The sequence below is a fragment of the Excalfactoria chinensis genome, chromosome 2 (assembly GCF_039878825.1).
Source record: "Excalfactoria chinensis isolate bCotChi1 chromosome 2, bCotChi1.hap2, whole genome shotgun sequence".
Classification (NCBI taxonomy): domain Eukaryota; kingdom Metazoa; phylum Chordata; class Aves; order Galliformes; family Phasianidae; genus Excalfactoria; species Excalfactoria chinensis.
Window position 1 is genome coordinate 140,602,146 of NC_092826.1, and position 23,503 is coordinate 140,625,648.

At 39.7% G+C, this 23,503-nt stretch overlaps 1 protein-coding gene across 1 annotated transcript; it reads right to left on the reverse strand.

Annotated features, from left to right (window-relative positions):
• Positions 1–1,463: 1,463 nt before the first annotated feature.
• Positions 1,464–19,145, reverse strand: GHRHR (growth hormone releasing hormone receptor). The gene is made up of 13 exons (XM_072330020.1): positions 19,089–19,145; positions 15,906–16,008; positions 15,253–15,360; positions 13,934–14,034; positions 11,450–11,547; positions 9,642–9,774; positions 8,656–8,809; positions 8,031–8,091; positions 7,088–7,157; positions 5,779–5,870; positions 5,051–5,180; positions 3,604–3,645; positions 1,464–1,586 (listed from the first exon to the last, which is right to left on the reverse strand). The coding sequence occupies exons 1-13, from the start codon at positions 19,143–19,145 to the stop codon at positions 1,464–1,466; spliced, it is 1,272 nt and encodes a 423-aa protein (XP_072186121.1).
• Between the last annotated feature and the right edge of the window lie 4,358 nt (positions 19,146–23,503).

Sequence of the window (23,503 nt, forward strand, 5' to 3'; positions counted from 1 at the left end):
AAAACCATGCAGATTTACCTCTGTTACTCACTTGAAAGAGATCATCAGCACATTCTTCCATCTAGCTCATCTTGAACCTTTTTGGATAAAGGAAGGAAATAAACATGAACAACGCCCTAGGCCCTACAACACGACCTGTGTTCTATGGAACAATGGAAACAAACACCTTCCACACTCCTTCAGACTGTCCTCCAACCCTCAGCACTGAACTGGAACATGGCTGCGTTATTCACAAGCTGGAGGAAAGGAACAAAGAGAAAAACACTTTTGTTTGAGAGGAAGGATGGCACCTCCTTGGCATTCAGCTTTCACATGTAAACTAGTGCACATAACTTTCCTTTTTTTCTAGTTATCTACAATTCCATTAAATATAATTATCTGGATAGAATGAAGGAAAAAGGAGAACAATTCCACCTGTTTGTATCACCATTCCTGTTGCATAGTGGCACTTAGCAGCACACTGGAACAACCCAAAGAGTAGAGTGAAAATGCATTGTCTGACAGTCCTTGCTGCTCAATGCCATTTAGCTTTCCTCATTCTTTTCCAAGCTCTGATGTTCCCTGCAAAGAAGAGAATCAATCAGTTTATCCACAGGTTACATCAGCCATTTGGGAAAAAATAAGATCACAAACCCAAATACTAGAAATGCACGTTTATTTACAGGCTTCTGAATATATTACAACACTGCTGAGCACAACCAGTCAGACATGAGAAGATACTTAGCAATATTCCTAACGCTCCCCCAGCCTTTCTCTTTTTGTGCAGAACACATTTATTACTTTTAATGACTTTTCAAAGTCATTCCTTAGTAACTATCTCATGGAGCCATGTCCTCTTCTTTCTGATATTTGGCTTTCAGAAGACTTCTGTAGTTACTGGAATAACACTTGAATATGAGAGTGTATTGTTTTTGCCATGGATATTGAGACTATTTCATGTAAAGGGAGAACAGAAGAAGAAGCAGAACTTTTCAGTCATGTGTTGCAATTTGACGGGGCATTTCATTTCCTATTTGCATCTCTACAGAGTCAAAATAAAGAACAAAGGTTGAACATGCTGGATAGACTCCTGTTCCCACTGTGTGAAGTACTCATTTCCAGAGCTTCAGTGACACACAGATGTATGATGTCACTGAAAGGTGCTCCTGATCCCACACCCTGACACATTATACTATGCGATTCATTAGTAAAAGAATATGGACAGGGAATGAAAACAAAGCAATATTTGGATTTGCTGTGTTGTAACATTTTATCCATGAGAGGGCGATTTCAACTGGAAAGTCGGTCAATCCATCACTTCAGCCCTTGTAATGCAAGAGATATCTGGCAGGCAGAATTTCTGCAGAAGTGGATCTTGCTCCAGTTTGCTCTCAATAAACTGTCATTGTTAAGGATTTTTTGTTGTTGTTTGTTTTCCCTAATCGGGCTTATTATTGTGATTACTCCAGATTCAGAGGCTGTCTTCAGCACACAGACGTATTCATTTTTACTCCAGAACTGGTTGGCACTGTCCATCTTGTCCTTCTCCAAACTGGCATAAGTCCATATCTGTTACCATGCCATCTCCGACCTATTTCCGTTTGCACCTCAAAAGGAAAGGAGAATGTTATTATGCAGTCAAACACTGTTGAGCAGGAGACTGTTGGGAAAGAAGAATAACTTAGCGGTTGACTATAGTGGAGTAAAATTCAGACATTTATGAGCAAGATCTTTCCTTCTCGCAGACATAAAAAATTAGGATCCTCCAGAGAGTGGTCCAGATGGCCTATCCTAGTCTGTTCATTCCTCTATGCTGATGAAAAAGATTTATATGGCTAGCTCAGGTCTGGCCACTAAGGTACAAGATAGTAAATAACACTCATTTGTAATGTAAAGGATTAAGGACATACTTTATGTTGATTTGCTCTGTCCTGTGCTTCTCCTTAATGGTTATAGACCCAATAATCAAAGTTTGAGGAGAGGAGAGGAGAGGAGAGGAGAGGAGAGGAGAGGAGAGGAGAGGAGAGGAGAGGAGAGGAGAGGAGAGGAGAGGAGAGGAGAGGAGAGGAGAGGAGAGGAGAGGAGAGGAGAGGAGAGGAGAGGAGAGGAGAGGAGAGGAGAGGAGAGGAGAGGAGAGGAGAGGAGAGGAGAGGAGAGGAGAGGAGAGGAGAGGAGAGGAGAGGAGAGGAGAGGAGAGGAGAGGAGAGGAGAGGAGAGGAGAGGAGAGGAGAGAGAAGGGAAGGGAAGGGAAGGGAAGGGAAGGGAAGGGAAGGGAAGGGAAGGGAAGGGAAGGGAAGGGAAGGGAAGGGAAGGGAAGGGAAGGGAAGGGAAGGGAAGGGAAGGGAAGGGAAGGGAAGAAGGAAAAACGAAATAACTTGAGGTTTCTAACTCTAGCCCTGAGAAAGATTTTCTCCTCCACCAGAATGTTTTCTTAGCTTTTTTTCAGTATATTCTGTCTCCTCCTTTCTCTCCCTCCTTTTTTTTAAATTTTTTTAATTTTTTTTTTTATTTTTAAATTTCTAAACCATTTGGAAATTTATTCCAGAAGTGATGCTACACTATTACCATCTGTGCAATGAAACACATTGTCTCCACGCTGTTTGCTTTCCCCAATTACTAAGAGATGTCTTCTTGTACCCATCTGTTTCTAGAACAGTATAATTTGCATCGAGTTCCTTAGTCTGCATTCCTGGATTTGTGGCTAACTACTACTTTGCTATTTAAAATAGGAAGGGGGAAAAGCCACAAGCAATCGTTTGCTTTCTGCTGTTGACAAGCATGTGTGCCATGCCTTGGCATGTTCACAGAAACACAGGCTGTGTCCAGACCAGACACCAAATCCTGTTTTAGCATCTGAATCTCTTTAAAAATGCATCTCCCCAGATTCTTAATAGGAAAGAAATATCTAAACTGAAGTGCTGGATGTCTGCAGTGTCAATCTGGATGTAAAGCTAATGAGTCTATCATCAGAAGCTATTAGAGTCAATTAATATTCTCTGGTGAACAGGAATATTAGCTGAGCACGATTCAAATATGTGCAGTCATAAACTCAACCAAAATGCTAAGTAGTGCTAAAATATTGGAAGTCACTCTGTTTCATATTTGATAAAATACTTACTAAATAATCATATAAATATTGACCATGGTAGATAAGTCAATTAAATAATGTTTTCCAGCTTAATCAGCCCAAAACTTTAAGCTTGGAGAATGGAGACCTAGTCTATACAACCCAGGAATCAGCTGCCTCTATCACAGACAATTGCACTTTGCACTTGAATCTTCCTCTGCATTTCACTGTTATGACTAGGAACAGGGTTCAACTCCTAAGCACAGCTCTGACACCCTCAGGGCTGGTGTTCTGTGTGGTGGCATGCATGAGGCTTAAGACTCTCCTTTCATTGGAGCAACAGGTAGAAAGGGTAAAGGATGGAGTAGCTCGTTTCTCCACTAGATGGCTTCATTCTCATGAAGAAAATTGAAATGAAAATCCACCGATTCCTGTGTTAACAGACTGTCCCGTAAAACCAAAAGAATTAGATTAACTGCTTGCATGATTATTAACTAATCATTAACTCCGTAAATCTGCATGTCAAATCAGTATTTTAAAGGGTGTATTTCCCTTACCTCTTGGTTCAGGAAACAGTAGAGGAGTGCTACAATAAACCCCTGAGGACAAAACAGAGACAAAACAGCAGTTGAGTTTTATCACTGTTTGAAAAACCCACTGTCACAGACTGCACGGAAGTGCTGTGCATGTGAGTCAATTAAATTACAGTATTTTTACAAATCATGTGCCTCCAGCAAAGCTGGTCCGTCAGGTAATCAACTGGTTAATTGCCTGTCATCAAAGTCAGTAAGGTCATAGAAATTCATAATACACAATACAGCAAATTAACTCCCAAATTATGCTTACAAAAGTATGCCCCTTCTACAGCCAAGGAGCTCGTACAGCTTTTCTGTCAACTTCTGTCCTAGCAATGGATCAGGTGAGATAACATTTTTGCCAACTGAATACATTGGTAAAGATTCTGAACCAAGATAAATAAAGGAAAATCCGAGGGGTCAGTGCATCTATGCGGTCAGGTACTCACTGAACACATTGCCTTTTTGTTCAGCTTATTTTTTCTTATTTTGTTAGTTAATAGTGAAGGGCAGATCCAGCTATGGAGGCTCAGGATTCGGTTGTGCAGGGGTGATTGTACAGGGTTGGCACAATGAGTTAAATTTGCACAAGGACTGAACCAACACAGCTCTTGGATTTCCAGTAATGCTCACTGACAACTGATGCCACGCATCCACTTGGAGAGAGATGTGCTCCCTTTTGAAGTTTGAGTAGGATTGCACACATCTGTTTCTTTTAGACTCTGAGATGCAGCACAGAGACAGAGAGGAAAGCAAAGAGAAGCAGAGTGCTGTCTTGCTTTTAACTCAGGCAATAAATCTACCTGGAGGGATATGTCAGGACAGCCCCAGTTGCTGTTCCAGTTGGCAGCAAGTTCATCAAGCTGTTCATACCTTGTATGTCAATTCAAAGTACTTGGGACACCCCAGGTACATGGAACACATTTTTCTTACCACAAGAGGAAAAGCATGTTCAGTTTCCCAGAGCAGCAGTCTGTCTGAGATATCTACACCCAACACAGCTATTTCTTAATATATTTAAGCTATAAATCTATTCTTGGCCAAAGGATTGGAAAGGGGGCAGAACCTACAGCTTTGATTGCCTCTGGTTATTCAATTGTCAGCCCCAAATGGATTGATCTTGTCAGTGAAGTAAGGGAAGGCCTGTGGGCAGTTAGCAAAGATGGCTTTGTCCTGTCTGACTTTGACCCAATGTTGAGCCAACACATATCATATATTAAAAGCTTGGTCTTGTACTGATGACCTGCAAATATACAATCTAACATACAGCCAGGCAGGATGTGTATTGCATCGTCAGATCTGTATCCCAGCAAAGATATACTATCTTAAAGATACAGTTATCTTTTGTTTGCTCCTATGTGTCATGTAACAACAGGATTAAATTAGAAAATCTACAAAGAAGGAACTGAAGTTTCAGAAGTGACTTTACCTGAAAAGATCCAATGCAAAGCTCTAAATAAAGCCGAATTGCAAGACTGGTATATTCCGGAAGAAAGTTGAAGACAATATAATGGGTCCCAAATAATGGAATTAGAAGCAGAGTTGACCTTGAGAGGCGTCTAACACGAGTCATGAGAAGAAGTAAGGGAATATTATTTTTTGCAGAGTAAAGACCAACGCATGCAATATGCAATAATGATGAACAAAAGTTAGTGAGGAGATCTAAGTATTTAGGTATTAAGTTCTTATCTCCTTGGACTATAATGCTAGTCAGAAAGTATAATCAGAAAATAGCTGGAAAGACATTTCTTGTGCTTATTGCCTTATTAGCAAGACTATATATACTACATATTTTGGCATTCACTTTTCCAAATGAAATTGTAATTCTGGAAAAAAACAAAACAAAACAAGCAGTAGAATATATTTTGCTATACTTGAGCCATTGAATTTTTGATATTTACTTGTAAATACACAAAGATTAAATAATACACAGTCTCCTTGTGTAGTTCATGTCCATAGAAAGACAACTCCGGACTACAGTTTACTCCTTTGATAAGTTTCAAAGGAAATAAGATAGTATTGTGAATTTCTAATATTAAATGCCAGCAAAACTGAGGCTGGTTTTGTCACTGGGCATGTACTTCTGTTTAGAAAAATTACGTAAACTTTTGTGATTAAATTAATTGGCAGTGGGTTTTTTTTTGTTCCATACACTACCTGTACTGAGATGAGTTATTGAAGTTGATTTGTCTAGGGTCTAGTTTTTTCAGCAAAATTCTGATGATGTTGATAAATAGGACAAAATTGACCTGTTTAAAAATATAATTGGAAAAAAAAAATAATAAAAGGTTACTTTCTTATATTAAACTTTTCAATAAACGTAATTATTTGCCTTCAGTTACACAGTCATTTGTATAGCTTCAATGAAACCTGTGGAAGACTATCATTATAATAATCCCTGTTGGCAGCATTCAACCCTCTCAGTAGGTTGCATTGTCAGAAGAGGAGATCAAGATGAGAACTTGAGAATTTACCTCTGTTAAGCAAGCTACTTTTGTCAGTATCTCATTTGATTCATATTCTTTGTAGCTCATATTTTTATTCTTGTTTGAGCTGGGTGTTGCATTTCTTTAGACAGCAGCATTCATCCTGTTTACTATATATCTACAAAGGTTGCATCTGAGCTGATCATCCTGTTCATTCTTTGCAGTCATGGAGAGTGAGATAACCCACAGCGTCTCAGATGGAGTTGGGGACCATCACGTCCAACCTCAGATATCAAATGAATTGCACATCAACAGTGCCTGTTTCTCACTGTTGACTCTGAGGAATGTTGAGGAATCTCAGCTCCAGAGCTGGCTATGGTCAACCCTAATTTGCAAAGTAAATTATATCCAGTTGCTATTTGGCATAGCCCTGCTAAAGTCTATGGGTCAGTTTAGCGCTCTAAAATCCATCAGTGAAACATAAGTACAGTCCAGCAGAGAATTAATTACTGTAATCCCCTGAAAAAAAATGTGGATGTGAGACAGAAAATAGTAAGCATAAAACTAATTGTGGTAGAAAGAAATATCACATTTTATTGGAACATGCAACTATGACTAGTGTTCAAATTGAGATTATTCATTTGTGTTGTTATATATGCCTTGTTTGTATCCATCTGTCATCCAATTAAATTATGCTTTAGATAGATGGTTTTAAGGTCATCCCCTCTTAGTCCAGCTGAAATCTCTGATTCCTCAAATTTAATGACAATTAGGAGTAAATCATATGCCATAATCACTGTAGGCCCATCAGTTTACTCAATAAACACAAAAATCAAGAGCTACTATTATCATTATCATTTGTGAAAGAAATCTGTCACTATTGAAAAATTATATTGAAATTTATGGTCAATTCTGGATTTTTACAGTACAAATTCTACCATTTCTCTTCCTTATTTCAAAACTAGAACAGCTCTTTGAACATTGCAGTTAGAAGACTGTTCTTTCTTCTCAGTAGTGTTCACAAAGTTAGAAATACTTACCCCAACAGAAATTATAATAGGTCCTTTGATTAGCCACCAATAAGGAGAGTCTTGATTAATATCCCAGCATCTGGGAAAATACTAATAAGTTTAGAAAAGACATGTACATTATCACTGCACTCAAGACCCCACATAACAGTGCCAGTGAAATTCTCAATAGATGTACTTTTTGTGGAGGTGTAGGTATACTGCAAGTACTCAGATATGTATGTGCTTCGTACAAGACATGGTTTCTTATAGATTATCTTGCTCTCTTCAAAAAGATACAGAGCTATCATAAAGCATTAAAAGATAGCCAAGTTTGTGATAGTTCCTACAAAACACTTGAACAGATGACAGATATAAATATACAGATTTGTTCTTCAAAGGCACATATTTAAAATGTGAAATATTTTGTCTGAACTCCAAGGTTCAGGAATTCCAAATGTATTTTGTATAGAAGCTCCAAAAAAACTGCTTTATCATCCTACTTATCTGATTGGAATCTCTTTTTCCCTTGCAGCCAAATTAAATATATCAACTTCCTGGGAAGGATGCCCTACACAATTACAACGCTGCTGCCAGATTATCATCATAGTATCATAGTATTGTGCGAGTTGGAAGGGACCTTAGAGATCATCGAGTCCAACTCCCGGGATTCGAGCCCTCTGTGTAGCAGAGCGGCACTTCTACCCCCCGCTCCACAGGGGGGATTCGAACCCGGGCCCCCTGGTGTTGCAAACGGGAATTCTACCGCTGTAGATGGTGTAATCCCCATTCACCATGTCTATGGGGGAATGGAAACTCAGAACTCCACCACAGGCACTAATCTACATTGTGATGTAGATAAAGGAAGGCCAGTAATATACTGATATTATTTTCCCATTTCCACGACTCAAGCCTTCATATCTACCATTGATTTTATAATATAACTCATGTGATAATGTAGGAAGCAGTGACTTACGCTGTGTCTTCAAAGTAGAACTTCGCTAAAATCCAAATAAAGGTGAAAAGTGTTGGAAAACCTGTCAGACAATTAAACAGAAAACTTTGTTTACTGGTTTCATCAGTTAATCAAAATCATGTCCATTGGAACCCTGCTGAGATGCTGCTTCTCAGCCATTTCTGGAACTGGAATTATTCTTTGTGGTTCCCTAAATCTCATGGAATGAAACAAGATATAGCGTTGACTATTTGGTGATCATGCATCAGTGTGAAGATGTAGAGGAATACAGTTGCTACTTGCACGTAGCATAGTAATGCCAGAGAGGTCTGAGCTTGCAACTTCTTACCTACATGAACACATTTCACATGTAATCTTACCTTGCATGCAGATAGCACATCAAAACCTTGATTTAAATGTATTTTTTTCATAGGGACTTCAATGCTATACTTCTAAAAAGCTCGACTGCTCTTCATTTATGTGTGTGTAAAAATAAAAGCAAACTCAACAGTTTGGTTTGTTTTTCATTATTGACTTCAGTTAGGTAGGCTCAATTATATTTTGTTTGGTTGTTTTTTTTATCAGATGAATAAAGCTTTTTGTAACATCTTGCCGTTCATTAATCTTATGAAAAATCCTTACTTACCCCAACCAAAGAGAACCAGCCACCAGAAATATCTCCTTCCATGAGAAAGGGATGAGAGTAGTAGACAGTTAAGGTAAAGAGCCTCCACCAGCAGCCATATGAAATTGGTCATCATGAAGTAGTGACAGAAAACAACTGAGATCTTGCATTCAGTCTACAGGTAAAGAAAGTCATAATTATGATGTGACATGTGGATATGTAAATTATATTTGCAGAAGTGTAAGCTCTAAAGAGCCTAAAGGTCTAAAGACCTAAAAATGTCAAATGTAATATGGCAGGGCTTAACAGCTTGGAGTCTGTACTGCATTTTACTTTCTGTCACTGTGCTATAAGTATAGTTGGGTCTCCCAAGCACAAGATGTGTCCAAGCACATGGACTCCTGTAGCTTATACAAGTAGACTGAAATGCTCACTAGCCCTTGGAAATAAGCATGTTCAAAGACCTTTCACTTTCACTGTTATCCAAGTTATAAATTTTGCGTGGCCATGAGCAATAAAAAAGAATCAGCTAATTAAGCTCTGTTTGAAAACAACCTTATTGCCAGTGTTTGCCACTGGTTCAAAGCTAGATTGGTTGTCCAGTATCTTGCATATTCTGTGGTCTACAGTTCGAAGCTTCAGTCAGAACACAAAATCCAACTTTTCCAGAAAAAGATGTTATGAGATACTCAAGAGATCTTCAATTTTAGGCTGTAGGTCGTAGAAGAGTAACAGAATAATGACACTACTCTTTTCTACAGCACACCCTAGACCTGATTCAGAATACAGTAGAATCACAGATTGACGTATTCAAGACAAGAACAGAGTATCCACTCTTATGGAAATAGAACATTAGAACATGGTGCCTGAGAGCACTAATTAGTGTTTACCTCCATAAATATTAATAAACAAATAAAAGGCAAAAGGAAAAATGAATAGTAATTCCATACATAGATGGCATGCAAAAATTATCAAGCACCACAATATCTTGCTTTCCAAGTGCTTACTGTAGAGAAGCTGCAATGGTCAATGTCTTCCTCTTGGAAAAGGACAGAATCCTTAATGAAAATGGCAATAGCCTTTAAGATGAAAGTAAAAAAGAGCTGTATGTGGATGTAATTTCTGGGGCAGCGTAGCCTCCTGGAAGAAAAGAAGAAAAGTCCTACTGAAGTAGCTCACTGAACTGTGCTGTCAGTAATTCAGATATGTGATAAAGCCTTGTTTCACCTCAGGTATTTCTAGGCATGTATAGAAAGAACTCTTCAATCCACTGAGCGGGTAAACAGGCAGAGACAAAAACCTTCCTCATGTGAAGCAATTCACCCACAGTCTACATCTTCATCTTTTTTCTAGTTAGATCATGGCCTCTTTTTTGTTATATGATGTTCATTGTGCCTGAACTAAGATATTCCTTGGTTGGCATTGTTTGGGGACAATGAGAAACCTGCACTTGGAGAAGGGTCTTCACTGGCATCACTTTGATAACAGCCCTACCATTCCCAAGAACAGGCATGCAGAGATACTCTTGACTAATTAGACAGTTGAACCTCAGGGAAGAGGGTAATGATTATCTAGCAAAGTTTCCTGCATAGCAAAATACTGTGGTTGAGTTAAATTGCATTAAATCTCTGTGTGGATTGCCTTACCAAGAATTAAAGAATACTTCCTTAGCTCACCAAAAATTAACCATATGAATGAAATTAATGCAGACAATTGCTTCTAAAACAATTTGGCACACCTATTTTAAATTCTCACAGTGTGTCAACAGAGGTTAATTTTTCTTGTTGTTACTAAATACAGACTTTAAAAGCTGAATTCCTTTCAGATCCATTAATCTCAGTATCACCTACTCTTAAAGATCAGATAGCGTGTGCAGAATTTTACTACCAAACAGAAATGCCAACCCCATTGTTGGCACTTCACTATAAGTCTTTCCTCCCTATTTCTAAGTCTCTTTCTGTCAATTGTTTCTTTCTTTCCCATTATTTGACTTGGTTTGTTTTCTCAGGGTCAGAATGGATGTCAATACACGTAATTGTTGACGTTCAGACATAGACTAGGAAGCAGAAGAGGTCAAGAAACTTTTCCCAGAGAAAGCTGATTCTCAGGGAATAGTAAGAAAAGGTAATAAATCTCTGTTTTATTGTTTTATTTTGACATTTTATTTTTCACTCTGCCCAAATACGAGAAGTAAGCAATTATTTGTAAAATAAATCCTATTTGGTAGCAAGCGTCAAATCTACACTGAATGAGAATACAAGCAATCATTTTTACTCCAAATACTCTAAAATTTGCATGTGAAAATATCTAATGGATGGGCAGTTCAATGGGAAGAAATGTTACCAAATGTGTTAAATTCAGTCTGAACTTCATAGGAATGTTGTTTGTTCTAAATGTTTCAGTTGTGATCTATGAAGTGCCACAGGAACACTGGCTCAGAATTGAGTTCTTTATTTTCCTTGATATAAATTCCACTGGGCTCATACATGTAAGCATACGTAGCTTACCAAAGTCTATCTTCATTGCAGCTAAAGTAAGCAAACTTATCTTTTGGTTATTATTATCTGAATTACTGACTATTGCTAGCAGACAGTCAGTGATTATTTCCCAGTTCAAATTCTTCTCATTTCTTTGTTTCCCCGATAATCTTTATTTTCTAATCTGAATTTAATATTACTAAACCAGTTTTGTCTGAAAGTCTTAAATTTAATTTTTCTGAGTTTCTGTTTCTATTACTTCCCTATGTCTAATCATGTTGTATATAGACTAAGACGCAAAGAACTGTTAATTGAATCAAGTTAGAAGATTCACATACCTGAATGCCATAAGAACTGTCACAGCAATAACAAGTGAGGTAATAGACACACTGTATCCTACGGTATAGATGATCTTTATGGTAGAAAAGTAGGATTGCTGTAAGAGAACAGAATGATTTGTCACATAAATTGCAGACAGATGACAGCTGCTTTTCTGATTCTGGCAGTTTTGCTTTGTTTGGTGCTTCCAATCTGTTCAGAGCCCTGACAGCCTTTCTACCCTAATTCCACAGGAAACTTCAACTGAAATCAATCATTACTGTTTCTTTTATGAAGACCCTTTCTATGAGTATGTGAACATCGCACAGTTTGATAAAGAACTATTTATTAAGTTGGTTTCAAACCCATTCATAAACCCTGAAAAGACAAAGTGAATGCTTTCAGCTTTTGCTTATGGTCTCTCCACTTTCCTTTGCTCTATCTCCTTACTTATAATTTTACCATCTATTCCCTTTTCCATTTAAATAAATAAATAAATAAAAAGTATTATTTTTTCTTTTCCTGGGGATGTTTTCTTTTTTTTTCTTACTTCCATGTTCAACTTTTTCTCAGGGTGTCAATCAAAATCCATTTCAACCTCAGTGGCAACTCTGATCAGACATGGTCTCTGAGTGAGCATTATCTGACTTCAGCTATCATGCACAGAAACAGAAAACAAAACGAAGAAGCTTTAAGCTGTAAATCTTTCCCTTTTATCTCTTGTCTCTGCCTCTTGGGCCCCCATACAATATTCTTACATCCTAACAACCATGCAGCTGTGCAGTAGAACTACCTACTGTTCAAGGTGAGGGATGGCATGTATTTGTTTTGAGCCCCGAGTTTCACCAAAGGCATTATAAGCACGCTACTGGGTATGGCTAATTTCATTTATGTTGGATATTTAGCAGTTAGCTTTCTAAGGAAAAGTCTGTTGTAAAATGGGTAGTGTGAAAGGATGGTCCAAGGACTGTGCTGGTTAGTGTTATCACAGCACTGTTTATGGATGGCTCCTTTTCAGTTAGTGAGGGAAAACAAGTGCCTCCAGATGGCAACCCATCTTATCTGAATATGAAACCTGATGGCTTTCCATCAGCAAGAGAAGGAATATATCATTCTGCCTACTTAGCAAGCAGTACAACTCAGTAGTTCTGGTAGAGCAGAGTGAAAATTTCGGTGTGGAAGACCCAACGTGAATGTTGTGAGCTGATACCATGGTAGAATCCAGTCAGCTGGACTTCTATTCTTGGTCAGAGCACACTCGGTGCACCTTGCTTTTGTCTTTCAGTTTAGTATTATCCATACAGAAGCAGATCAGACTTTCTGAGAGCACCCCTCAATGACAACACAGAGGCAATCAGAGGTTTCCTTAAAAAGCTTACACTTGATCCTGACCAAAAAGCTGACGTAGATCCACCATGGAGGCATTAGCTTAGCCTTACACAAAATAGTTTTGTGTGTTCATTTTTAGATCGGAAAAGTTAAATGATCTGGAAACTGCACAAAGTGGCCTTTACTGTGTGGTGGTCTGGAAGGCACTGCTCCACAGGAAGTATATGAAAACTGTGCTGGGCCTACATTACTTGGCATCTTTCACTTATCAGCCATGGACAAGAAACTCAGCAAGTAACAGTCCAAACCTTAAGTAAATAAACATACAGAGTGGGACTTTACGTAGATCTGGGGACTCATTAAGGTTGTTTATTTTACACCAGAAATACAAGGAAGCAAGAAAAGAAAGAAAAGGATAGGATTTTTGTGCAAGTGATTTTTATAGAGAGCAGCAGGTACTGTGCCTCAGAGGCTGGGAAGGAAGTCTGAGTTAATCAACATGACAGCAATCAGCACAAAAAGTAATGGGAAGATGAGAGAAATATCTCAGTGACAACATAAACTAAATGTATGCCGTATTTTTTAATCTTCATTTGGCACTGTATTATTTTTCCTCTGCAGGTAAATTCTAAATATCACTGTGTGTAAATCCAGCTTAAACAATGTGTCATACACAGATATAGACTCTGACACATATTTTGTTTTTACTTCCTTATTGATCTAAATATTTTATGTTAGTCAGGGTGAGAAACCCTTTGCTCATCCCGTGCTTAGACACTGTTGAGTTCAGAGTAGTGGTGTTCTAGCAGTGTGCCTGCTGTACTGGTGCTGTGATACCACAAAACCATCTTGCTGATTGGTCTTATTGAAATTGCCCTAATGTATATCATATGAATATTTTGGAAGAGAATCTTAAGTGTTATATCTGTAAGTTCAACAGAACAGTGAGATTGCATGGAATTTGCAGCTGGGTTTCTTAATATTACTCTCTTATAGCTGAAAAATAAAGTGCATTTCCTCAAAATAAGTGTCCAGAGTAAAATTTGAATGATATTCCTTACTTGGTAAGATACTTCAGCTTCAGCTGAGTTTTCTTCCCCAGTGGTCTTCAGGAATAGAAAGGAATCCTGTAACGTCACCACATCACTCACATATGTTTATTTAATTCAACTTACTTCTTCAAGTGGAATCCCATCTTCGACTGGGCAAGCAATATGATAGGAAGGGAATGGCTCTGACCAGCCTTTCTTTGTGCAGTTTCTTCTTACTATCCCAGCTGAAAGAAAATCACTTATTTTTACCAGTGAAGAGCCACATAACACAGAAAATAAAAGCCAGGAGATGCCTTGCTAGTGTGAAGGTTGTACTAAGAGAAAAGAACCACGGCCATTGTTATCTCACATTGCTGACAGGACCGTACATCCAGGTAGTCAGGTACAAAAGTTTTTTTTCTGGAGATAAACAGCAGAAAGAAGTGAGCAAATCAGGGAGTCGGAAGTAGAGGTGAAATGGTAAGGAAGAAATCATAGGAGGGTCAAGAAAGCCCATTGAAGAAGACTGGGAGGCACTGCTTCATCAGGTTTCTGCCTTACTCATTTCTCACCCCTCTAATGTACCCCTCATTGCTCTCACCTTCCTTGGGGCTTAGTTTCCTCTGGAGATCAGGCACTGGAATAAGCAGTTTGTTCTGTGAGTATAGCACATTTCCATAAAAAAGATTTCTATAAGATTTCTGAGTCAGATGAAGGATAAATGAGAGAATCCCAGAAGAGGAAATGAAAGTATGCAGATGAAAGGGATTTTCCTTATCCCCCGTTCATAGCTACCAAGTGCTGAATGAGGCTTAGGTTGGGGTTTGAAGACTTTTTTTCTTGTGGAACTGCCAAATCTACATATTTCCTGGAAGTTCATTTCCTCCTTATGGGATTGCAGGTTGTTCCTGGCCAGCTTTATCCAGAGAGTAAGCATTAACAAAGGCATTAACTTGCATGGCCTTGAGTTTAACCCAACACAATGCATATGCTATTTTAATGACAAGATACTGCTTTGTATTGCCAACCTTGGTCTTAAGAAACAATCAAATAATTCATTCCTCAGGCTTTCATTTCATCCCAAACTAATCAGAGCATAGATCTCACAAAGACTCATGCTTAAGTTCTGATCTTGATGAGTCCTCTACTAGCTCTGTCCAAAATTTACTCAGCAAGATCATCTTGAATCCTGTGGAAACCAATGCAAATCATTTGACTGACTCTAGTGTTCTTTGGATCAGGATCTCATCACAGACTATGGGATTACATGTAGCTGTATATCACACATAGGATGTGAGATATCTGCTCAGCAACCTCCAATCTGATTGGAACTTCTGCAGTGATGCTCTGATCTGAGTACAGGGCTGAAACTTGCAGTGTTCTGTCTTCATCAGTCATTTTCAGATATGCTTGTCCCAGGCATGCAGCCCAATAATAGTTATACAAACAAAACAATATATCACCTGGCTCTTCCATGAAGTGAAAGAGGAGGTTTGGGCAAGGTAAGGCAAGAGTCTCTCCAGCATCTGCCTCTGGCCAGCACAGTAATTTGTCCCAGGTTTTCTTGCAACCTCAGACAGAAAGTGAAATACATTTTTAAGCATGGTTACATCTGAGCAAAATGGAAGATTTTTTTCTAACTTCGACCCTATGCCCTTCACATTTCTTATAAAAATAGTTTAAGCTTAGTTTTTGTTCTATAGTGAGAGATAAACAGCTTAAGATGAACATCTATTCTGCTTTAATTAGACCCATGAAGCAACAAACGCAAATTAGGAAATGGGAGGGTGAGTTCTGCTGGAGAACAGACCAGTTCATGTCAAGAGGTTGTGCTGTTGTTAAAGACCAGCATCTCTAGCATGATGCTATGACAGCACTCAGCTAGGGGAAGGAGCAGGGCAAAGAAATATCCATTAGATTGTCCATGTTTGAATGTGAACAAAATATTAATGAAGAACAATTGAATGTATGGAAGCAGAGGAAAGACAAGTTGAGCAGTGCCCAGGGATGTGGGACAGTGAGTAAAACACTCAAACATGCACTGACAGTGACTGAGTCCTGATTCTGGTAGGGTGTTTATTCTCTGTCATTCAATTCATCCCTCTCTAATGGATACCTGACGTTACATTCCCATGCTCCTCTGAGTTCTCCAGACATTCAGCTTCCTTTTTCTTCAGCTCTTCTATAAAATCACATTCTGGATGGACATTCCCAGCAACCTACAGAAAGAGGAGTTTCAGCTGATTAGGAAGAAAGTTTTGGGAAGGATCTGACAAGACACAACTCATTTGCTGCCTGACTTTAGCCCCTACGAAACCTGGATCCAGGAAGATAGAATGTTCTCTCTTGATAGTGAAGGGCATAAAAGACCTGTCTGCTTCTCAACAGAGACATGCCCCCCCCCCCCCCCCTCCCCCCAGCCTCCAAAGAAACATCTTGAAACTACATACTATTTTTTTTTTTATAAAATTGTCTTCTGAATGAGCTCTTTGCTACAAAAGTAGGGGATCTGTTCTCTATTTTCTGCCATTGGTTGTGGTTGATGAAAAGCTGACCATGAGCCCACAGTTTGCACTTGCAGCTTGGAAGGCCAATGGTACCCTTGGTTCCATCAGAAGAGGGGTGGCCAGCAGGGGTGGAAAGGATTGTCCCCCTCTAGTCTGCCCTCATGAAGCCCCACCTGCAGAGGGGCCCTCCAGGTCTGGGTCATCCAATACAGGAAGGATGTGGAGCTTCTGGAGAGGGTACAGAGGAGGCCACAAATATGATCAGACAGCTGGAGCACTTTTCCTATGAAGACAGGCTGAGGGAGCTGGGCTTGTTCAGCCTGGATTGGAAAAGGCTGAAGCATTACATCCAGTATTATAGGGGGAGATTATAAGCAGGTGGGAAATCAACTTTTTACATGGATAGATAGAGATAGGACAAGGGGGAATAGTTACAAACTAAAGGGAAAAAGACTTAGATATCAGAGGAAAATTCTTTACTGAGAGAGTGGTGAGGTGCGGGCAGAGGCTGCCCAGCGAGGTTGCTGATGCTCTGTCCCTGGAGGTGTTTGTAGTAAGGCTGGATGGGGCCCTAGACAATCTAATCTGGTACTTGATCTAGTGGTTGGCAGCCCTGCCTGCAGCAGAAGAGTTGGAACTTAGTGATCCTTGAGGTCCCTTCCAACCCAATCCAGTGTATGATTCTATGATCACAAGCTCCACTGCAAACCTGCTCTGGGCCATGGACCATAAAGGTTGACAGCTGAACTAGATACTCTTAGAGATCTATTGCGGACTTAATGATTCAATGATGTCTCAGCCTGACTTTGGCCCAATCTTGTCCCCATGTCCATCTGATCAGTCCTAGCCATGCTTGGTCCTGATTTTCCTCACTCATCTTGATACTGACCTCTACAGACTGGTTGTCTCCCCCAGTCTCCCCTGCCTCCATGCTGGCAATGGTGGGTTGTGTTCTGGCTGGCAAAACCCACCCTTGTGTGCCGGGTTATCATTTATAAAGTAAATACAGCATAGAAATAGTGTAAGTGATTTTCTTGTGTTCTTATTTGCATATACTATGGATACGGGTATTTCCCCCAAATCCTTTTTGAAGGGCAGAAATTGAAGGAATCATGTCAAAGGAGTCCAACTTTTTTTAAGAAGATCATAGCTAAAATTTCAGGTTGTCCTCCAGAAATCTCTTCGCTGATGTGGAAAACTGAAACTGCAAATAAATGCTGATGTGTTCCAAACAGAAGATACATTCACAGCTGCTGCATCCATTAGTTTCTGCATGGAAGTTGTGGTTTCACATAAGCATGGAAAAATGCAAATCTGGGTTGCCAGAAGACCTCGGCTGAAAGTTATGTTAGTGTGACAAAAAAAAACCCAAACAACAAAAAACCAAACACAACAGCAAATCAACAAAAACCTCTCAAAAAAAGACATTGGTTTTAGTTATCCTATGCATTTTCATAACATCATGCAAAGTTTGCCCCCTTAAATATTGCTTTTCCTCTATTTTTACACATCAGGATGGCTCAATATCTCCATTCTTTTCACATTACAGTAAAGATCACACAAGTGATGACAGCAAAAGAAGCCTTGGTTTATAGAAGGTGACAGACAGCCTCTTAAACATTCAGAATCCCACCAAAAGTTGACTTCATTTCTTCCAAGGAAAGCACGCTATTAGTTTGTGCAAACAATGGAAAGAGGTGGCTGTATTTCAAAACCATTTTGTAGGCAAAATAACAATTGTTTGCACATCCTCTGTTGCAATAAGATATGGAAATACAGAATATGGGATTTATATTATACACTTACATGTAAACATATGGGTTTTATTCAGTGCATAATCCCAATAACATCACAGCTGTCATGACTATGTAGAAGAAAATGGTATTTCTCTGGTATAAGTGGAGAATGTTCTTACAGAGACCTTCAGTGATATTATTGATATTATTATATATATTTATTAATATTAATATATTATTATTAATATTGATATTGATTAACCTGGATCCTGATATTCCACACAGGAGCAATTACAATCTTCAGAGCACAGGGAAGCAGAGACTGTCACGTCGGCAACACAAAGGTAATAGTAACTTCACATGAATAAAAATATTTGCAGTCATTTTGCAGTGCTTTTTTTCTCCATACATGAAAAAAGAACTGCTGTGCCACTCCTATCTTTCTTACTATTTTCATACTTTTTCTGCTGTGTGTGTGATGCTGAATGCTGGTTTCCTAACCACTGCCAGAAGCAGAATATCAGCAAAGCCTCTAAGCTGTCCAATGTTGTTGGATATTTCTAGCTCCACCATAAGTATCTCTGCTGATTCAACTCATCTGTTACCTTTGGTATCTGAGCTGCTCACTTTAAATAATGTTAATACTACCATAAAGGCAGCTGAAACGAGAACTAATAAAGCTGCATATTCTGAAAATCAAGAAAACTGTCAAGGCTCGGCTGATGTGACAGTTGTCCCCTATTTTCTTGTTACCATCTTTCAAAGCCTACACACAAAAAAGAGGATTCTGCCAATGATTTTTCTCCTCAACAAGTGGTAAATAAGCAGCAAAAACACTGATACATATATTCTACAAATTGAGTCCCTTCTGATGCTGTTCACACTTCTCACAGCTTCTTGCCTTGCTTAACTGCAATTTAAAACAAATAAAAAGAACAAAAATAACCAAACAACACTCATTCAAAGAAGTACAGCTGTATCCAATCTGCTCCAAGGAGAAAACAAACAATTATTAAAAAACACTGAAGGAAAAGTTAATTTCATGCAATTACTCACAAGCACCGCAAGAGTCAGTGGGTACAGGACACAGTGGTATAACATGCTAGGATTCATGTTCCAGAGCAAAGTCACACTTTAATACTTTTATCTTCCTTAGCATCTTTCACCTTCCTTTTGACTCCCCTTTCTCCCATCAGTTGCTGATCTGAAGCATTTATCCCTTGGCACAGAAGTGACGTAGCAGCACGGAGAAGTGGGAATTAAATATTAACAACTCCCTAAAGCTGCATTGAACCTGCTTTCCACATTTTAACTTCTCCGTATACTCAAAGACTGGATGGGTGGATTGAGCGACTGTTCCCAAAGTTAACAGAAGATCAGCACCTCCTGGAGAGATGCCACTTTATCTCTCCACAACACAAAATAACTTTAGGAGGGATAAACAGCTCCAAATGTTGCTAATTCTGTGTTTAAACAACACGGCTTGCAAAAAACAAACCCTCTACTACCAGCTCTTGTTAATACCAATTTATTCCAATGAAACGTGCTTCTTACCGTAGCTTCAGTGAATCCTTGTGTGGGTGTGTTTATATGGAAAATAATGGCCATGGTACTACAATTCAAAATACAAGTTCAAAATCTACTCACACTGATGTGAAACCCAGGTTCCGTGGAGCTCATGTTGTGGGTTGACCTGAAGGCAACATTTGCAAGTGATTCTTCTCCCTTTTCAGAGTTCAGTGTCTAAACAGAAACTAGTCATCTTCTGTAGTCAGAGTACAGAAACATGTACACTCTGTTCATTCTCCTAAGAGGAGTCTCAAGACAGGACATCATAGTAGAACAATCATAGAATCATTTGAGTTGGAAGGGACCCTTGAAGGCCATCTAGTCCAACTCCCCTGCAATGAACAAGGACACCCACAGCTCCATCCGGCCTGACCTTGAGTGTCTGCAGGGATGAGGCATCCAGTGCCTCTCTGTGAATTTTCATGTGCTAATTCATTATTTGCCATCAGATTTCAGGATGGCTTACAGAGAAAGAGCTCAGAACAGGTTAAGAGCAAAGAACAGACTGGTTGGTCCCATCCCACTCCTGAAATAGCCATTTCGCTTAACTGACACGAAAGTGGTCTCACTCAGAGCTAAATATCTAACACCTAGGTGTCATCAGGTCAGCTGTACTCCACGCTTTCATATACACTCTTGTGTGTGTATATGAAATTTTGTCTGTCGATAGATAATGTCTTGAAGGACACCACATTCAAAATCAGCATTCATCAAATGTTAACATTGCAAAAGCAGTGATACAAGATGTGAAATGCCTTTAAAATGTTGATCTCTGCTGTTGTCTCTCTATATAATGCCATTCCTCCATATCCATTCTTAGCCCATGCTTCCATCTTCTCACAACTCTCTATCCCATAACCCTGTTTTCCCCTCTAACACTGATTTATCTCCATCTTCCCGCTAAATATCACATGGCATCTTACTATTTATCTACATGACTTGGGCAGGGGATTGACAAGTCCTGAGGAGCACCTTTAAAGTTATATTTCTGCAGGGCTTGACCACACTTGGAAATATCTGTGCAGATGAAAAGTCTTAAGGGTTTGGTTGTAAGCTGGAGCTGCAAGAGGTACATGGCCTGGTTGTTCAGTAATGAGGCTATAACAAGGAGCTGTAATGCCTTACTAAAATTTAATGTCATTATATTCCTTGAAAATCCTATAAAACCAATGGCAGTTGCTGTCATCACAGCTCATGCCAGTAGAGGCCTCTCCTTTCTTCTTCACATCCCCTCTTATCTTTCCTCTGTAGAGATTCCAGAGCAGCCATCAGGCTTTCTGTAGCATGCTAACACCATTAAGAATAATTATCTTCACATTCAAGTGATGTCACAAATGGTCTTGGAGTATTGTGGCCTACAGCTACTTCAACCAGTGTTCAAATAAGACTCATAAGCAGTCCTGTTTCATGTGAGTTATGCCTCAACATTACACAGAGATGCACTTTTTTGGCTCAAGTCTTAGGAAAAGAATCGGTTGCCTATGAGTAACTTTTGGTGTATCAGAAATTTCCATTTCGGCCACAACATCTGTGGTGTTTATTCAGCGCTGTTAAAGTCATGCCTAAAAAAATAACCCACAGAAGACATTGCTTACCACTTTCCAAAGTACCAAAGTACATAGGGAGCCCAATGGAAAACATCTGTGACGGTGTCCATTTTGCAGGGGCAGGGAGCACGGATACAGTGGGGCCTCGCTCTGAAATCCACCACACTGAAACACTCTCGGCCACAGTCCATATTGAAAACCTGACTTTTCTGAATTATCAACATTATTTTGCCAATCTGCAGCACAGACATTCCATTAAAATGAGTTCCTTCCTACTGTCGCTGTTCTGTGCAAATTCCCAGCTGTTTGTGATTAAGGAGAAGGATGCATCTGAAAGAAATGGATTTACATGTCTTCTTTTTTGTCATTGGAAAAAAAAAAGACAAAAAAACAACAAAGTTTCCTCAGTAACTTACAGAACTTTGAGTTTCTTCATTTACTGTAAAAGCACATCTGAAGGACTGGTATACCACAGGCACAGACAGAAGTTATCACTTCCAGCCTACTCTGCCCAAGCTTTTTTACTCTTGAATATCACCACCCCTGCAAGCCCACTCCCACACTTCTCCTGTGCAGAGAAAACTGATTGATGCTTCAGTAATTACTCCATTTTCTCCCCACTTATTTTTCTGTGTATTTATTTATCAGTGTATTCCTGGGCACACCGTGCTTCTCTGCCAAGCTCTTTTGAGCAGTGGCAGATTGTCTTTGGGACAGCAGAGCTGCAGTGGAGATACTGAATGTGAGGTGAATGAAATACGCTTCTCCCCGTGGGATCTTCAAAGGTGAAAGTCTGACATTTTCACAGCTATCCCTAGGATTCTCTTTACAGAATGGCATTAGGCCAGTTTGTGCTACCAGCTTGCTTAGCTTGTAAGCTGCCAACGGCTTTCATAGCAGCTTGTAGCCTCCTCCCAACACTCCTACCTGTTTCTGCACTTTTCTCCCTACACATACAGCAGCATCCCCCAACGATTCAAAAACATTTTACCCACCATTTCTTTTTCTCTCTCTCTTCTCTCTCTCTCATCTCTATTACAGTGACCTCACTTTCACAGGAGATCAGCTCAAAGCAGGTAAAAACTGGCTGCTTGTTTTATTAAAAACATTGTGTCTATGACTAAAATGGCAAGGAGGACCCAGGGAACTGCAGGCTGGTGAGGCTCACCTCTGTGCCTGGGAAGACTGTGGGACAGATCTCCCTAGAAGATGTGTTAAGGCGCATGAGGGATGTGCTGAATGGTATTGTGTCCAGGTGGAGGCCAGTGAAGAGTGGCGTCCCCCAGGGGTCTGTTATAGGAATTGTGCTCTTCAACATGTTCATCAGTGACATCAATGACGGGCTGGAGTGCACCCTCAGCAGGTTTACCAATGACACCAACCTGAGTGGTGCAGCTGACGTATTATAATGAAGGAACATTACTCAGAGGAACCTCAACAAACTCATAAGGTGGGCCTGTGTGAATGCAAGAGGTTTAAAGTGCATGGTTTTGCACTTGGGTAGGAGTAATCCCAGATACATATACAGACTGGGAGGAGCAGGCCTTGAAAGTAGCTCTGCAGAGAAGGACCTGGGGCTACCGGTGGATGAAAAACTGACCATGCGCCAGCAGTGTTCTCTTACAGCTCAGAAAGCATAAATGGGATCCTGGGCTCCATCAGCAGAGGGGTGGCCAGCAGGGACGGGGAGGGGATTGTCCCTCTCTATTCTGCCCTCATAGGGCCCAATCTGCAGTGCTGCGTCCAGGTCTGGGACCTCCAATATAAGAAAGATCGTTGTGGTCTCTTCTAACCCAAGCCACTCTATGATTCTATGATATGATTCACACATAAACCACCAGAATACAGCCTAAAGTATATGAAGATTTTAAAAAGGATTAATAACATCTAATTGTCTCAGGCCACTGGAAGAGTGGAGGAAACCCTAATAAGCATACAATAAATGAATATGCCGAGACCTTAAATTTTTCCTAAAAAAAGACAATAATTGCAGCTTTTTTTACTGACATTTAGAAAATGAGGAGCTTCCAAAACTAGACATAAACAATTGAAGTTAAATAGACAAGAGTTCTGGGAAGACATTGCTACAGCTGCATATTTCCCATGGCTCACACCCCAAAAAAAAGGTACTGGAATTCAGCACTGAGAAAAAAGCTAGAGTAAGCATTTTGCCCTGAACTTGTGAATCCCATCAGCATGGCCAAAAGTAAGTGGAAATGGAGTCTGGACTGCTTTTGTGGTCAACCAGGATTAGATCCATGGGGAGATACCATCATGATGAAGTTTGTAATCCTGCATTCAAATCTACTGCAGAATAAATTGGAAATTTCAGTCTCTAAGGTTGTATTTCTGCAG

What these genes read in the sequence shown, in the direction of transcription:
- GHRHR (XM_072330020.1), bottom strand. Translation starts at nt 19,145, where the DNA reads ATGAATCCTAGCATGTTATACCACTGTGTCCTGTACCCACTGACTCTT. An exon ending in ACAGTTCTTATGGCATTCAG is followed by an intron (nt 9,775 to 11,449) that starts GTATGTGAATCT and finishes CTTTTCTTCCAG; the next exon opens with GAGGCTACGCTGCCCCAGAA. An exon ending in AATAACTCATCTCAGTACAG is followed by an intron (nt 5,181 to 5,778) that starts GTAGTGTATGGA and finishes GACTCGTGTTAG; the next exon opens with ACGCCTCTCAAGGTCAACTC.